This window comes from Oncorhynchus clarkii, chromosome 2, assembly GCF_045791955.1.
Source record: "Oncorhynchus clarkii lewisi isolate Uvic-CL-2024 chromosome 2, UVic_Ocla_1.0, whole genome shotgun sequence".
NCBI classification, from domain to species: domain Eukaryota; kingdom Metazoa; phylum Chordata; class Actinopteri; order Salmoniformes; family Salmonidae; genus Oncorhynchus; species Oncorhynchus clarkii.
In genome coordinates this window covers 11,519,778-11,536,792 of record NC_092148.1, presented here as the reverse complement: position 1 = coordinate 11,536,792, position 17,015 = coordinate 11,519,778, and the positions used below count along the sequence as shown (strand labels likewise).

Here is a 17,015-nt window from a genome sequence, read left to right as displayed (position 1 = left end):
CCATGTCTGCAGTACCAGAGAGGACTGGAAAAATGGCGGCGGGTTCTGGAGCTGTTAGCGGCCATGGTGGCCGCGGCGCTTTGGAGGCCACCCTGGACCGCAGATTCCAAGGAGTATCCAACACTATGGAGTCTATACAGGGACTGTCGACCTGGTGCATTGAAAATAAGAAGTATCACAGCCTTATCGTTCGGTACTGGATGAAGTGGCTCAAGAAATGTGAGTAGCTAACGTTAGCTTGTCATTCGTTAGCTTTCTCTGCTACTATACACACGTTAGCTAATCAATTATGTTCCTAATGTGTTACCGACAAAATGTTGACGCCATAAAGTTCATGCATAGCTAAAATAAGATGGGTAATACAACTTGTGCTTTGTACTTATAGTTAGCTGCCTTGCAAGCTAATGTAACTAACTAGTTATAGTAAGGTAGTTAGTGCCTACCAGTAGCTGCAGTTAAGCATATCGTTATGTATATTAACGTTAGTTAGCGACGTGTGATACATTTAGTTTGCTCGAACCTGACCTGTCTCCACATATGGTTCGACATTGCACCTGTTTTGTGCGCATCGCACGCGCTATGTTTTTGAAGATGAGAGAGGAGCCAGGTAATTAGCTAGCTAGCTAGCCAAACTATCAAATGTGTTTGAATTTGAGTTAAAATGGGGGGTAGTGTTGACAGCACAGGTGATACATGTTGCTGGGTAAGCAAGTGGGCTGAAAAACCGGTCTTTATGAAGAAATCTGGGTTAGGCCTAGGGTCGATTGTATGGTTGTTTTAACGGGGTGGCAAAGAGGGGGCCAACACCAGTCGTGTGGCCATGGGAAATTAGCACATTTTATAAGAAAAAGCGTTAAATTGTCTTAAAATACGACGCATTGTATTGCATAACTGTTTCAGACCCGTCGGCAAACGGGTGGCTAGCTGGTTTAGTTTAATACAAAATATCGACAAAGGCATTCAAAAGAGGGACAAAGTACTTTTTTGGGAGGGGGGGGCATATTTTTCTCACGATTCGTCAACTCGCACACAGTTGCTGTCCTGCACATCGGATCACTGCACTTTCCTGCATAGGTCTATTTATTTAGTAAATGTGAAAGCACATCATCCCCGACAGACACAAGCAAAATCTCTTTACATGAATGTTGTAGCATCCTACACCTAAACATTAGCGATCTGGTATGCTGTATGTGAAGAAAAGGAGACGATTTCTCAGTGATAATCTGTAGGCTACTAACAACACACAGCCTACTATGCGCCCTATCCCCCTGGCCAGGGTAAACTAAGCTGTAACGTTATGTATTTATGGCCCATTTGTTTGCATTAGGAGAAAATGTGATCAAGTTGGATTTATATTCAAACTTGGGCTGGCTAGGCTACCTAGACCTTTTCAGTCCAAAGTGATTCGCTGGAAATAATTAGTCAACACAATAGCGATTACATAAGAGTTCGTTTTTTATTACCATCTACAGTTGCATAGGTCTACATGATACAAACCTGTATAACGCAACCTCAGCCCGGAGTTCTATTGTCCATTCATAGTGGTCTCCGTCTGTTTTAAAACATAATTCATATGAACAAGTACAAGGTTGCTGCAGTCTGACAGGGTTTTCATCCTCCCCAGGGCCAGGAGTTTTCTGACCTGATTAGAAAAACTGGTCCCAGTATAGTCCATATAAAACCTTTTTTACAACTGATAAATCACTGTCATACGGTATGGTGTTTTACCTGGTTAGGTTATCAGATCAGGAAGAACTCCAGGCCCAGTGGAAAATATGTGCCCTACCACTCTGAGACTTGTTGCCACCTCTGCTGTTTCAACTGTTAATTTGTATCAGCCCAATGTATTAAAATAAATACATTTGAAGTGATCCATATTGATCCGTATTCAAGTTAGATAATACCACCATGTCCAGTGGTAACTCCCCCACCCAAGACATTTTTTAAGTTTAAGATGTATGTTTCTATACAATTTAAAAGCTCTAAAATGCTATTTGGGGAATGGCAAAAATAACTCCAGCCATTATCACTTTGGCTGCTGTAGCTTCATTCACCTCAGTCAATAAGGGAAATGCATAACATTCTAGAACAAACACATGCCATATTCTACAGCTACACTGGCTATACACTGGGAAGCTAGTTTAGTTTGCTGTCAAGTCAAACAGCAGTTACCTAGCAATTTTCAACCTCTGCACTGCTTTCATCAACTCAACTGAGAGACAAGTCATGCATGCTGGGCTCTCCGTTGTCCCAAAAAAGCCAGCCAGCCAATCAAACAGCCTTCCCGCCAGAACAAACCCACGGTCCTTTCTCTCCAATCTGAGCCAGATTGACAGTGCTCTGACCCAATGAGAATGGCGGGACACTAAGGGTGGCCAATCATATTTCAGGGGTGGCACCTCGCAATGCCCCTGGGTAGGCCTAGCTAAGATCTTAACTCCATTTGTCAAACACTGGGGTTAAATTCTTAGCTAGCTAGAGTAGGCCTAGACCTAAACTTTGACTGTCATTCATTGTGTTTTTGAGGGGTTATTTAATGAAGTGCATGGTGTGATATGTCATGGAAATAGATATGCCAGTGTTTTGTTGTTTATGGAAACGGATGTTGTCCACTTTCCTTGCCTCCAACTATAAAGGTTTAACTGGTTTTCAACACTTTCCTTGCCTCCAGCTATAAAGGTTTAACTGGTTTTCAACACTTTCATTGGCCTGAGCAGTTTTTGTTAATTAAAAATGAATTGCACTGCAGTAGACTTAACATTTGCATGGTTGCATGTGTTCCCATCTCTCTCTCTGTCCCTGTCATTGGCTCAACCACATGTATATCTGTTGTTTATGGTGCTGTGCTTTATGTATGATGTCCTCAAACATTCAAACTATCTTTTGAACTCAGTCAACCAAAGATAAAGTTGGTGAGTTGTAGGCTTCGTTGTCCAGGTGAAACTTTCAATTCAAATGTTTTAATTTTCACGGAATGTTGGATGGCCGTGTTAACGGTTCCGTTCCTAGGGTTGTGTTGTAATGCAGTGTTGTAATGCAATGCAAATAAATATTCCAGAGAAAATACTGTTGTAATGTGTTGCATGACCAACTGGAAATAACTAACTGTTGGTTAATCTCGGTCACGTGTTTCTGCTATGAGATTGAGAAAATATGTGTTTATTGTTTACAGTAGTAGGGGCCTATGTGATGTTCTGTTTCTGAAAATGAATCCTACTGTACCTGAGCTGGTGCAGGTAGTGGTACATATTTTACCACTACAACTTGAGTTCATCGCGGTTTGGTTTGGAAGGCTTAAAGCGTGCTAATTAGGTACCCAAAATATCTGGTCCTGGCTGGCTTGTACTAGGTCAGGGAGTTCTGTGTTGGGTCAGGAGGAACCACTGGTGCCCCTGATGGTGGCACTGAAAAGCTTTTATGTGGGTCACGGAACAGAAAAGGTTTCGGAACCAATTTCTGCAAACTGGGATGTCCCTCTTAGAGGTACGCTAAGCCTAATGCTGTAATGCCAGTTGACATGCATAATTTGCCCATGATTGCTATCTGATGGTTCACGTGGCATCGCAGTCTGCCTGGCCAAATTGCCAGGTACCTCATAATACCATATTATCGCCATACTTTGGTGCTGATACTATGTGTATTGTGATTTTGATACTACGATTTTATTGCGATTTGAAGTTCCAAAGATATTGCTCACCATATGTCCGCTGCAGAGGCACTAGAGGACCATGGGAGTTTTGATCAGTCATGGAAATAAGTGCTGAAAACAATTGGTTCCCTATTTAAAATGATTGAGAACAAGCTATGGAAAAATAGTTTTGTTGCAGGTGCAGCCAACTAGCCCAAAATAGTATTGCCACATTGTCAAAACGGTTTAGTCAGCCACCAATTGTGCAAGTTCTCCCACTTAAAAAGATGAGAGAGGCCTGTAATTTTCATCATAGGTACACTTCAACTATGACAGACAAAATGAGAAAAAAAATCCAGAAAATCACATTGTAAGATCTTTAATGAATTTATTTGCAAATTATGGTGGAAAATAAACTTTTGTTATTGACCAAATACTTATCTCAATACTTTGTTATATACACTTTGTTGGCAATGACAGAGGTCAAACGTTTTCTGTAAGTCTTCACAAGGTTTTCACACACTGTTGCTGGTATTTTGGCCCATTCCTCCATGCAGATCTCCTCTAGAGCAGTGATGTTTTGGGGCTGTTGCTGGGCAACACGGACTTTCAACTCCCTCCAAAGATTTTCTATGGGGTTGAGATCTGGAGACTGGCTAGGCCACTCCAGGACCTTGAAATGCTTCTTACGAAGCCACTCCTTCGTTGCCCGGGCGGTGTGTTTGGGATCATTGTCATGCTGAAAGACCCAGCCACATTTCATCTTCAATGCCCTTGCTGATGGTAGGCTTTGTTACTTTGGTCCCAGCTCTCTGCAGGTCATTCACTGGGTGTGGTTCTGGGATTTTTGCTCACCGTTCTTGTGATCATTTTGACCCCACGGGGTGAGATCTTGCGTGGAGCCACAGATCGAGGGAGATTATCAGTGGTCTTGTATGTCTTTCATTTCCTAATAATTGCTCCCACAGTTTATTTCTTCAAACCAAGCTCTTGCCTATTGCATATTCTGTCTACCCAGCCTGGTGCAGGTCTACAAATTAGTTTCTGGTGTCCTTTGACAGCTCTTTGGTCTTGCCCATAGTGGAGTTTGGAGTGTGACTGAGGTTGTGGACAGGTGTCTTTTATACTGATAACAAGTTCAAACAGGTGCCATTAATACAGGTAACGAGTGGAGGACAGAGGAGCCTCTTAAAGAAGTTACAGGCCTGTGAGAGCCAGAAATCTTGCTTGTTTGTAGGTGACCAAATACTTATTTTCCACCATAATTTGCAAATAAATTCATTAAAAATCCTACAATGTGATTTTCTGGATTTTTTCTTCTCATTTTGTCTGTCATAGTTGAAGTGTACCTATGATGAAAATTACAGGCCTCTCATCTTTTTAAGTAAGAGAACTTGCACAATTGGTGGCTGACTAAATACTTTTTTGCCCCACTGTATATATCCCCCCCCCATCACTATGACTTTGGAGGTTGAAACTTTAAACCCCCAGACGTGGCCCTGAGTGTTTCTGTGTTCGTTGGTCTGTGTCCACCTAAACTACGGTGTCCGCTGTAGTAGAACAGTGATGCTCAGTCACACACTCCTGTGTGTGCAACAGGTGTTCCATCCAAGGCCCCACATTTACACCCAATCACATGTCCAAGTCCATAATCATTCTGCAATATTCTCAACTGAAGATTTGGAAGGATCTTTACAATATAGCTTAGGCCAGGGAAGGAAGCTGGGACCCTTTTGCCATTGAAAGCGATTGTTTATTTGATATTTTGAACTGTTTCCCCTTCCCCACCACTCAGACTTAGTTAGGCCTAGACTTCGTTAGGCCTAGACTTAGTTAGGCCTAGACTTAGTTAGGCCTAGACTTCAGCAAGTTCTATTTTTTGACTCCAGGATCTTTTTGAAGAAGAGTCGTTTCATGTAATGAACTTAGGATATGAATTAGAACTCATTGTTACATTCATTGAATATCTTGGGGCTCGATTCAATCCACAGTGCTAGGCAAGTCAGTTAACATGTTCTTATTTACAATGACTGCCTACCCCGGCCAAACCCGGACCACGCTGGGCCAATTGTGTGCTGCCCTATGGGACTCCCAATCACGGCCGGATGTGATACAGCCTGGATTCGAACCAGGGACTGTAGTGACGCCTCTTGCACTGAGATGCAGTGCCTTAGACTGCTGCGCCCCTCGGGAGCCCGTGCTGTTTGGTTTGCGTACTGTAGACAGCATAGAGCTGGTTGTTTACTGTTCTGTGCTCAGTCTTCATCTCTTCTTCCCCTGGTTGAATACTTTCCAACTCGTCCTCCCTGACTGCATCTTCCCATGGGGAGTCAAGGGGGACGTTTCTCTCTCCTTTGACTTGACAACCTTTCCCCACTTAGACTCAACTGAGATGTATGAAAGGCTTCTGTATTGTTATTTTATGTTAAAGTGGTAATGCATCTGTTTATTTTGTTACCATTTACTAAGATATACCCTACTTAGTTGGTTTACACTAGTCATCACAGCTGTCCTGCACAAGATGCTGAGGCTGTAGGGCGTAGGCTAATATCACTTTCAGTTTATCAACTGGCTTCAATGACCCTAATTGATATAGTGTGGGACTCGTACATACCGTTTCTAGTCTTGTCTGCATCAGAACCTGATCTGTGTTTGATTTGTCTGTTTTCCCTACTCCATCAGCTGTCACTTTGAAATACCTTAACTCTGGGTGTGCAGGCTTTTGAATGTATGGCGTTCTCCAGCTTTGAGTCATTTACATTTTTTTTAATTACATGAATGTCATGAACGTTGTCTTGTGTCAGAGTGTGACAACGCTGTCTGCTGAAAACAATGTGTCATGAATGAATCGGTGGCGGTGCTGAACATTATTATTGACATTGTGACTACCGTGTTGCATGCTGCATCTTTGAACATGTTCAAATAGATCTTCATATATTCAGGGAGGGAGACGTTGGAGCCTTTATATTGCTGTGTTTTTCCCCCAACAACCAGGCTTCATTTATGTTGGACTCCATTTACCTGCATGACAAGCCTATTTGTTTTCCATGTCTTAGCCTTGCCTGTAACACAGGGCTTCAGTTGGAGAAGTTGTCAGTTGAAAAAAGTGTGCGCTGCAGTAATGATGTTTTGTCTGTGCGTTAATTATGCATTAGATAGAAAGGTGAATATCAGCTTGTCATGACATCTGTCTGTCACTTAGTAAAAGCACGGCATTGTTTATCATTTCAGTGAAGTTTCCCATCAACACTGGTTGGTTTTGCTATATTTCCAGAATTGATTAGCAAATGCATGCATGAGCTAATAGGTCTTCCACAGGGCAGTCTAGGTTTAGGCTGGTCATCCACTGGGTGAGGGTGGTTTAGGCTGGGCGGTCTAGGTTTAGGCTGGTCATCCTCTGGGCGGTCTAGGTTTAGGCTGGCCGGTCTAGGTTTAGGCTGGCCGGTTTAGGCTGGCCGATCTAGGTTTAGGCTGGCCGGTCTAGGTTTAGGCTGGTCATCCGCTGGCCGGTTTAGGTTTAGGATTGTCATCCACTGGGCGAGGGTGGTCTAGGTTTAGGCAGGTCTTGCACTGGGCGAGGGTGGTCTAGGTTTTGGCTGGTCATCCACTGGGGGGTGTAGGATTAGGCAGGTCATCCACAGGACTAGGGTGGTCTACGCTTAGGCTGGTCAAGGTTTTTGATGACATCAGGCTTCTGAGGATCCACTAACCCTGTTCCTCCTCCACCTATTCTTCTTCTTCCCTGTCTTCCTCTCCTCCTTCTCTCCATCAGCGGACACCAACCACCGTCTGAATCTGTTCTATCTAGCCAATGATGTAATACAGAACTGCAAGAGAAAGAACGCCATCGTCTACCGCTCAGCCTTCGCTGAGGTGCTCCCCAACGCTGCACTAATGGTCAAGTGAGTGAACTGCTCTGGATTATATGAATATTGTGAGGCACATCCTAACTTCCATTTGAGGCATGTTTTAATTGTCAATGGGGAGACTAAGTAAACATCTGATTTAGGTGGAAGTTAGGATGAGCCCTTGTATGATGACATTGACCACCAATCTCTTGCTGACTGAATCTGTGCCCTTCTAAGCTCTTGCCCTTTGACCTGTTGTCTTGCCAGAGACCCGAAGGTGCGTAAGTCAGTGGAGCGAATCTTCACTATCTGGGAGGAGAGAAACGTCTATCCTGAGGAACTCATCACTCAGCTCAAAGCCAACCTGGCCAAGAAGGAGAGAGAGAGGGAGAAAGAGAAGGCTAAAGAGATGCCTCCTCCGCCAGGTCAGTCTCCTATGCTCCTATTTCTTTCTCTCCTCACCATCTTTTCCTATTGCCGTCTCTCTCTATTTCTGTAACCTCTGGGTCTGTATGAGTCAACAGGTCACTGTGTTGTGTTGTGGTTTTGTCCTGTAGCCCCAGTCAACCCCAAAGCTGCCCTGAAGTCCAAGATTGTGGCTGATTTCATAGTAAGTGTATTTTTTTCTGTCCTCTGCTAAATTGCTTTGACCCTTTTAAAGGGGTAATCTGCAGTTGCTACATCCATTTGTGGTTTTGATAAATTAATGATTTGTACCCATTGATTCTTGAAGAATATAACTTTTATAAATGCCTCATGAGCTTAGTTCAACTGTCACACCCCATCAGAACCCCAAATATAAGCTTGTTTTACTCCAATATTTGTAAACAACAAATGTAAACGTACCTTATATAGCCTCCAAACATGGTTAAAATGATAATGTTGATATCATGGATGGCCAGTCCTTGTATCCATAGCTCTGTCTATGAATTTGAGTGGTTACTTTTCTTCAGCCCTATCCCTCAGCTTTTTACCCAAACAGTGGCGGGGATGATGCTTTATTGTTTCAACTGATGATTGGCCCTTGATGGAGATGCACACAATAATACTCTTTCCCTCCTTCCTCACGCCCTCCTTCTTTCCTTCCCCCTCTCTCTCCAGCCCCAGTCGTTCATCGAGCAGCTGGCAGGCTTCAAACGGGTGGTGGAGGAGGAGGAGCTGAGGGAGACCCAGCTGACAGCTCTCAGAGTGGACGTCTGCAGCACGGAGGCCCTCAAGAGACTCAAAGGTCAGTGGTCAAAACAGGGATAAGGCCAGGGTTCCTGCCTAGGGCTGTTAAGGTGACCGTATTACCTGACTGCAGTCAAATTCCACGTGACCGTTGAATCACAGTAACTAGGCGTCTCCAAAACTGCGCTCTGATGTCCCCTATAGTCAGTAGTAGCCTACCAAACTTGCTAATGGCCTGGTACTCAGCGCTCTATTGACCCTCAAATCACTCTGACATCAATGCAATGGAAAATCAAATGGAGCACTTCATGAGAGCCCTGGCGTTAAGAGTTTGATGGGAATAGGATCACCTGTTGTGTAGCGAGAGTCAGCTCATAGCTGGTTGATGCATAGAATAAAGTACATGTTCCTATAAGCCCATGTTGCACAACATTTCTATAGGCTACGCTATTCAATTGCATGAGAAAACAGAGTTTTGATGGCCTCTAATAAAAAGAGGAGAATCCCATCAGCTTTCTATAGTCTAGGCCTCCTATATTTATTTCTCAACTTTCCTAATATTAAGCGCTTTGCTTTGCAATCAGAGTAGCCCCCCTGAGTGGTGCGGCGGTCTAAGACACTGATCGGTGATAGAGGCGTCACTACAGATCCGGGTTCGATCCCGGGTTGTGTCGCAGCTGGCCGAGACCCATGAGGCGGTGCACAATTGGCCAAGCGTCGTCTGGGTTAGGGGAGGGTTTGGCTGACTGGGATATCCTTGTTCCATCGCGCTCTAGCGACTCCTTGTGGCGGCCGGGCACATGCACACTTACTTCGGTCGCCTGCTTTGCGGTGTTATCTCCGACATATTGGTGCGACTGGCTTCTGTGTACTCTTGTTTAAATGACTTATTTTACTCTTGTCCTCCGTCCATCTCTACCCCAGACAAGGCCGGAGGGAACAAGTTTGCCAAGGACTTTGAAGAGGGCAGTCAGAAGCTTCAGGAGTTTGTCAGTTTCCTGGAGAACCAGATGCCTGTAGGGCCCCCTCTGCTGGAGGCTCTGGGAAACGCAGACGTCTTCTATGAGATGCAATACAAGGAAGTCAAGATCGTGGCCAGCGTGAGTATCAACCAATCATTCAGGCAATCAATCTGATCGTCATCTATCAAATAAATAATCTAATCAATATCTAATACATCTAATTCTATGGCTCTAATTTTTAAGGCCTACAAAACCTTTGCCAACCGCGTGGTCAACCTCAAACGTAAACTGGATGCCCTCAAGTCCTCCCTTCCCGGTCCCGAGGACTCTCCCATCCCCTCCCCCTCTGAGGATGCTCCCTCACCCACCGGCTCTGACTCCCCCTTCCTGGGGCTGGGAGGAGGCCGAGGGGATAGGCTGGGCTTTGACCCGGACCTGGATGGGAGTGCCATGGACGAGAGGGACATGGGGGTTGTGAGAGAGGGGGACAACAGAGATGTGGAAGACATGGATCTGTCTGAGGAGGACATGGAGACAGCCAACACAGGTGAGATGGCAGTACGGAATTCTCAATGAGACTAAACCTTGTCAAAATAAACACGTTAACCCCTTGTTTCCATCAGCTGAGAAGCAGTCGTCATCAGCCACCGTTTCCAAGGTGACCAGCTCCAAGACCGCAGCGAAACCCGCCCCTGTCACACTCATTCGAACCTCCACCGAATCCCCACTCAAAAAGGCAGCCTTGTCTACCCCCACGCCAGTGACCCTCAGCGCCCCTATGAGCGCGGGTGTGAGTGGTCCTTGCGGTCCGACCGCACCTCTGGGAATGAACCTGGCGAATGTGGACCTGGGCAAGATCAGCTCCATACTGAGCAGTATCACATCAGCCATGAAGAACACAGGTGTGTGTGTGTGTGGATTTAAGTTCATATATGGATTCTGTGACACGCTGGTACAGAAATGTTATAACATGTTTGCATAATAAGATTGTTCTCTCTGTCTCTCTCTTTCTCTCTGTGTGTCTCTCTCTCAGCAGCCAGCCCTGTGTCTCGCCCCTCCCCTGGAACACCCACCACCCCCTCTGGCCAATCATCTTCCTCCAAAACCACAGTTGGCCCCACCCCTCCTAGCCCAGCCCTGGCCAGCATCCTGTCCAGAGTGAACGTCACCCCTGAAGGCATCCTCAACGCCCTGTCAAAGACCCAAACACAGAGTGAGACACACATAAGATAGTAAACCAGACAGGCAGATTTATAGACAGACTTTGAGATGAGAAATGCAAGGCTTCTGTTGAAATTGTTTTGGGGGGCACTTTTTATGTTGAGTAACTTGTGTATCTGCTGGTGTAATTATCTCCACCCACCCCACTTTCTCTCTCTCTCTCTCCCCATATCTTTGTTTCTCTCCATCTTCTCTTCTCTCTCCTCAGGTCTGTCCTCTCTGCTGAGGTCTGGTAGCTCCTCCTCCTCTGCCCCCTCCTCCCATGCCTCCCCAGACTCCTCAGCAGCCAAGGGCCCCCCCACACCCACCACTCCTAGCAACACCAAACCCCCCCTGACCAACAGTCTCAAACGAGACACACCTGAGAGGAGCAGAGGAGCCAGGGATTGGGAGAAAAACCGAGAGGCCTCCCCTCCTCCTCCTCCCTCTCTACCTAGCCGCTCTGTCTCTCCTCCCAGCCTAGAGTCTAAGATCAACCGTTTCCTCCAGGGGAACCCAGGGTTCAGTCTGGGCCTGGGGGATGGGAGCCCTCTGCTGGGGGGAGACGGGGTAGACGGGACCCCCGTCAGGGATGAGAGCGGGGGCACCCCCACCCAGGATGAAATCATGGACACACCAGGGGGTGTCTCCTCCGACCCCCTTGGCCTCAACAGTGATTCCAAGAGCTTAGGCTCATCCATAGGTCATGATCTTTCACCCACGGCCTACCGCAGTGACCCTTGGGACGCCGTCATCACCCCAACAGGAAGCAGCAGCGAAGTAGACTTCCTCTCTTCCTCTTCTCGTTTCCAAGGTTACGGAGCAGGGAAGAAGGCCGCCAAGCTGAAGGAGGAAGATTCGAAGAGGAAGATTAGCTCTTCATCACTGGGAAGCAGCAAGGTGAAGAAGGATGGACAGAACAGTCACGGGAAGAGTCACGGGAACAACAGATCAGTCGAAGGAGAGAGGAGAGCGTCCATAGGTTCTCGCAAGACCAGCAGCGGGTCAGAGGAGGGAGGAATGAGTGGAACGAGGGATGAAAAGGGAAAGAGGAGAGGAGAGGATGGTGGGGGCTCATCTGACGGGGAGGGGGGGCAGTACCACCGTATTGAGACGCTGGTGTCGCCTTGCACAGAGGGAGCACCTTTCCAATCACTGGGGGGCTTCTCAAACCGCCAGCCAACCGGAGAGCGCATCCAGACGGTGGAAAGTATCCGCGTGATTGGACAAGGGCTGCGTCGCGGGGATGGAGAAGGGGGGAGGCCAGGCGGAGGGATGTGGTACGATGAGGAAGGGTACCTGGATACCCAGCCTCTCTCACCTTCCCCTCAGGGCGGCTCTGACGACATGACTTCACCCCCCATGCCTCCCCCGACCTCACACCACCACCTTCCTCCTCATCCTCATTCTAATCACCCTCCCCACCCTCATCCGCACGGCCCCCCACCCCAGTTTCAGATGCCCCCCTACCATGGGGAGAACCCCCAGGGTCCCCTCCCCTCACACCTCCACCATCACCCCCCTCCTCCCTTCTTCAACTCCCCTCCTCCACCCATCCCACGCCCTCCACCCCCTCCCATGCCCCAGCTCCCTCCACCCCCGCGCAACTTCCTCCCCCCCTCGGCAGTCATGGTAGGCGGGGTTCTAGTCCCCATTGACCGCCAACTGCCCCTCCCTCCCCAGGTCCGCCCAGACGGAGGAGACCGAGGGGGGATGGGAGGGGGACCCAGGGGGGGTAAAGGTGGTCCCACTCCCCTCATGTCCTCTCTGTTAGGGGAGCCCCCTAAGATGCCTCGTCCCGGCACAGTCAAAGAGCATTTCACTCCCCGCCACGCACCCCCTCTCCACCGCCCCGGCACCCCCGGTGCCCCACCTCCCTTATTGGGCCGTGTCAAGGATGGCATCAACCTCCCTCCTCCACCCCCCTCCTCTTCCACCCCTCCCTCTCCCTCAGGCGACCCCCTGCTTCCTCGCCCCCAAGCTCCTCCGCTCCAGCACCCTCCCGCTAGCCCGCCTGCCCAGCCCCGACACCCCAACCCCAACCATCCCCACCGTCCCTCGCCGTCCCTCCTGCGCCTACCCTCCCCCAATCCCTGCCCCCCCATCAACTCCACCCCCCAGAGACCTCTACTCCACCCTCGCGGCCCCCCTGTCCACCCGCACCTAAACCGAGAGCCACCCATGTTCCGCGGGGGCAAGCGTCCTGGCCCTCCATTCGGCGGGGGCCGAGGAGGTCCCTTCTACCCCCCCAAGAGACCTTTCTTACCCCCACGCTATTGAAATGTTAACCCAAGCTGAATGAAAAGCGACCCACACACCTAGCTACCCAACACGGGGAGAAGATGTGTAGAACCCTTATGGTATGAGCCCAGTCTGTCCTCACTATGTTAATCCTAGTGGAGTCATTTGTTTTACTACATTTAGCTGATCGCACCTTGACACAAACTAGCACGTCACCTCACAACAATACAGTACCAGCTTAGCAATTATGCACAGTGTTATGGATGAAATAGGTAACCAAACCAAATCTGCCTCCTCCGATCCCCAGGAGCAACAATGTTCTCAGCTTCCCCTCACTAAAGCAGTGAGGGAGTAACGGAGGTGTGAACTAGAAGGAAGACGACAAGCACAGATCAAATAGAAACAGAAACAGGTGGTTATTATTTTTCACTAAAATTCTACTTACCTCCGGTATTGTGTGAATAAGCTGATATAAACACTTTCAGAGAGAAAGAGAGCGAGGGATTAGATGGGATGGGATGGGATGGATGGATGTGAGGGGCTGGAGAGATGGAATGGGCTGGAGAGATGGAATGGGCTGGAGAGATGGAATGGGCTGGAGAGATGGAATGGGCTGGAGAGATGGGATGGGCTGGAGAGATGGAATGGGCTGGAGAGATGGGATGGGCTGGAGAGATGGAATGGGCTGGAGAGATGGAATGGGCTGGAGAGATGGAATGGGCTGGAGAGATGGAATGGGCTGGAGAGATGGGATGGGCTGGAGAGATGGGATGGGATGGGCTGGAGGTATGGGATGGGCTGGAGGGAGGTTGGGATAGATGGGAGGGGGTTTGATTGAGGAACAAAGTTGCTCCCTGAGAGTGTGTCCTAAATACAACCATTTTTCTCAATAGGATTTGGTTATCCAGATGAGTGCTGACTTTATGATCAGTGCTGTTGTGGAGTTTCTCCACCATAACCCCAATGTGCTCCCAGTGCATCCTATTCTAAATAATAACCTTGTTTCTCTCCTAGTGGTTTTCATGCTTAAGTCTCTCTTCCCTCTGTATATTTCTCAGCTTTTACATGTATAGACTGAATGAGTTGGCTGTGTTGCGACTATTAAACCTCGGTTGTTTGTGTAAAGAGCAGAGTCATCGCTATTCGCTAACTTGTGATTGACGCCATTTTGAAGAAGCCTTAGCTGTAGTTACACACTGAGGCAGCGATGTTTGTGCTTCTCATTGCTCTAACAAAACACCACTCTGTCCATCTCCATTTCTCCAATCTGGGGGGAGGTGAAGAATCGTCCAGTGTAAAGATGCATTTAACAGATAATAATGAGTTGCGGAGACTCTGTAGTTGAGGCGGGTGCTTTAGAAGTTTGAACTATGAACCCGCTGTCTCTCTACTAGGCCATCGCTACCTGTATTGTCTTTAATAAAATCCAGTTTCAACCCAACCAAGGGGAGGGTACTACTTTCTTTGATAGTCACTGTCATGGATACCGGTAAGACCAGTCGCAGCAGTTGTCATGGATACCGGTAAGACCAGTCGCAGCTGTATGATAGATGTTATTTTGGTTTAGTTATTCAAAGCTGAATTGAAATGCTGAAACATTACTTATAACAGTACGAACCATGCCATTTTTTCCCCCAACTGCTCATTTGTTCTGAGTTGTTTTGGATTTCTTGCTGTGATTTGTTGTGGCTGTAACCTCATGTCAGATGTAAAATATCTATACTTGGCAGTGCAGTGCACTGTCTCTGTCCAGTCCAGAAGTCCTTGTCTGTTACTTTTGACCAGTTTCCTTCGCTACCTTTCCTAGATGTAGTCTCTTCTCTTTCCTCCTCTCCTTCCTCTGACGCTGTACATTTACAACTGTACAATACCAAGTAACACCAATGAAGAAGTGATGAGTGAATTATCTGCAAACATTCATTACTCATTAAGATAATGGACACCTATGTAAATGCTCCGCTAAATTTCCCATCAGTGTTAGTTTATCAGTTTATAGTGTTCTGCTATACATTTCTGAATGGAAGCGATGCTGTTCTGAATCAATGGTACAGAGCAGCTACTACTACTCACTCTGACTGTATGTATGATGTGATGCTTCTCTCTGTCACTGCTGATAACGACCAGATTAACGCAGGCAAGTTGGTTTGTGCACGTTTCCCTGCTGTACAGTAGACTAATGACTTCCCTTCTAACTCGTACCTCAGTTAGACAGCGAGCCACCAGGATGGATTCAGAGATGTAATCATTTTCTTTGAACAGTTTGTTTAAATAATATTGTCATTCAATGTACTCTTGAGTTTGAAATATGTTTGTTTTGAATAACTTTTGAGTGAAAATGCTTAAGATTTGAGGAATCTAATGGTGTGTGTGTATGTAGTATGCATTAACTATGTAATGATTCAGTCATGAAGGGGGTGGTTGTGTTATGTTCTCCGTGTTTAGATGCATTGCTATTCTTTTTATGATCATCAATGATGTTCTATCATTAATCTTTTGAGTGTCCAATCCTTTCCGATGCTACTGCTCTCCTCTCTCTACCACTGAGCCGTCCTGTAGTTCAGGGATTTACTATGTTTACCTATGACTGTCACAATTTAGACATACAGCCAGGCATTTACTTCATATGAAGACTTTACAGTTTAAACCACACTCCATGGAGTCCTACTGCATGTGTTTTTGTTTTAAAGACAGCCTCTGCATTTATGAATATTCAATTCATAATCAACCCCTTGGCCTTACCTTTTAGGCATTTGTCGATCTGGGAGGATTACATAGGTGTAAGCCAATCAGAGGCAAGGTGCAGCTATTACCGTATTGCACCTATCCAATCCTTTCATATACGTGAAGTGCGTAGTAGAGACTAGGGGTTGATTTGGTGACGGGAACAAGCCACAGAGCACTGACATGAAGACAGTACTGTACCATATCGGTTAAGACCAGTGGTGGCTGGTGGCACTTCAGATGGGGAGGACGGGCTCATAGTAATGGCTGGAACGGAATAAATTGAGTGGTATCAAACACCTTGTTTTCCATGTGTTTTATACCAGTCCATCCATTATTATGAGTTATCCTCCCTTCACCAGCCTCCTCTGGTTGAGTGAGGTAGTCACTGTCATGCTATTACACCCATTGTGAGTTTAGTTATATTATTGAGTCTGAAGATCCTAACCCAGAAGTGGGTTACCATTTATTGTTTTCTATGCACACACACACTCACACACACACACACACACATGTGATTCCATCCAACAGCATCTACCATACCCATCTGCATTTAACCTTTTTGATTGACACTGATTTTCTTGGTTGTGTAGTTCACATCCCTGCACAGAGCTCTAGTCCACATGTCTTTGCTGTCACATCCATAGTTCCTCCCAAGCCAGTCCACTGCATGTATGACGCACTTTGACGGTCTGGCGTTGAAAGCATTGAAGCCTGTAACCCACCCACCCAATATTCAGTGCAGTCACTGCACAGTACTTTAAATGTATTACCCCTATCCCATTTAATGAAAGGCAGTTGAGATCATATTGTAATATTACCACATCTCAGTGGCTTCCTCTCATCACCTTCATATACTGTTCTGAGAAGACCGGATAGGTGAAAGGAATGTGGGGCAAGTGTGCTAAAAGTATTTATTTAACCGGTTTCCTTCATTCAGATCAGTGTAGATGAAGGAAAGGATGCAATGAGAGCCATTGAGATGCTCTTCATACAAACAAATAGGTTTCACCTTACGTCTCATATCTGTGTGGTGGTGGGGTTCACAGTATGAGATATTGACGGTGAACAAGTATTTAATTGTGCTTCATAATGGTCCATATTTCAGGTAGTAGGCAATGAGGACATTGCCCCTAGACACTGATCTAATATAATTTTGGAGTTTTACCCCTAATGAGATTTTGGAATCAGTATTTGGGGTAACCTGTGACTTTTAGGGCAACCTGATTTCTAGGGCTTTAACTC

The 17,015-nt window shown here is 46.7% G+C and overlaps 2 protein-coding genes across 3 annotated transcripts in view; both read left to right on the top strand.

Annotated features, from left to right (window-relative positions):
- The window catches only part of LOC139421213 (uncharacterized), a 1,124,809-nt gene that overhangs the window by 38,937 nt on the left and 1,068,857 nt on the right, over positions 1-17,015 (top strand). The gene's annotated exons all lie outside the window — the stretch shown is intronic.
- On the top strand, positions 15-15,536 carry LOC139421189 (regulation of nuclear pre-mRNA domain-containing protein 2-like). 2 transcript variants are annotated; one of them, XM_071171833.1, is made up of 10 exons: positions 15-219; positions 7,401-7,530; positions 7,744-7,901; positions 8,034-8,086; positions 8,578-8,704; positions 9,571-9,746; positions 9,852-10,155; positions 10,232-10,510; positions 10,645-10,821; positions 11,038-15,536. In XM_071171833.1, the coding sequence occupies exons 1-10, from the start codon at positions 33-35 to the stop codon at positions 13,086-13,088; spliced, it is 3,642 nt and encodes a 1,213-aa protein (XP_071027934.1). In that variant the 5' UTR covers positions 15-32; the 3' UTR covers positions 13,089-15,536. The 2 variants fall into 2 exon arrangements, with proteins under 2 accessions (XP_071027934.1, XP_071027925.1); XM_071171824.1 differs by having other exon boundaries at positions 10,642-10,821.

Excerpts from the sequence above, each read along its gene's own strand:
- LOC139421189 (XM_071171824.1), top strand. The coding sequence starts at position 33 with ATGGCGGCGGGTTCTGGAGCTGTTAGCGGCCATGGTGGCCGCGGCGCT. Across the intron at positions 7,531-7,743 it reads AACGCTGCACTAATGGTCAA|AGACCCGAAGGTGCGTAAGT; the intron begins GTGAGTGAACTG and ends TTGTCTTGCCAG. Across the intron at positions 7,902-8,033 it reads AGAGATGCCTCCTCCGCCAG|CCCCAGTCAACCCCAAAGCT; the intron begins GTCAGTCTCCTA and ends TTTGTCCTGTAG.